Genomic DNA, 365 nt, shown 5'->3' on the forward strand with positions numbered 1-365 from the left:
TCAGGGCCATGTCCCCTCCTGCTCCCACCCCCGTGGTGTCCCCGAGCCCGTGGCTCACCCCGGTGTCCCTTTTCCCGCCCCAGCTCTCCGGGATAACCGGATCCAGCTGGAAAAATCCACCCCCAACGAGCTGACCATCAGCATCAGCGACGTGGTGCTGGCGGACGAGGGCGAGTACACCTGCTCCATCTTCACCATGCCCGTGCGCACCGCCAAGGCCCTGGTCACCGTGCTGGGTACGGCCCGGGCACCCCCGGTGCCACCCCTGGGGGTCAGCTCCATCCCACCTCTGGAGAACATCTCCATCCCCATCTCCACCTCCTGGAGAACATCTCCATCTCTGGAGTGCAGCTCTGCCTCCATCC

General features: G+C 65.8%; 1 protein-coding gene across 1 annotated transcript in view; it reads left to right on the top strand.

Moving 5' to 3' along the window:
• Positions 1-83: 83 nt before the first annotated feature.
• Positions 84-365, top strand: part of LOC113942149 (cell adhesion molecule 3-like) — a gene marked incomplete at both ends in the record, with an annotated part of 2,288 nt that continues 2,006 nt past the window's right edge. Inside the window, one exon of the mRNA XM_027633289.1 lies at positions 84-271. Within this exon, the coding sequence (XP_027489090.1) occupies positions 84-271 (188 nt within the window). The remainder of the gene's footprint in view (positions 272-365) is intronic.

The sequence above is a fragment of the Corapipo altera genome, unplaced genomic scaffold (assembly GCF_003945725.1).
Source record: "Corapipo altera isolate COAL_440 unplaced genomic scaffold, ASM394572v1 59327, whole genome shotgun sequence".
NCBI classification, from domain to species: domain Eukaryota; kingdom Metazoa; phylum Chordata; class Aves; order Passeriformes; family Pipridae; genus Corapipo; species Corapipo altera.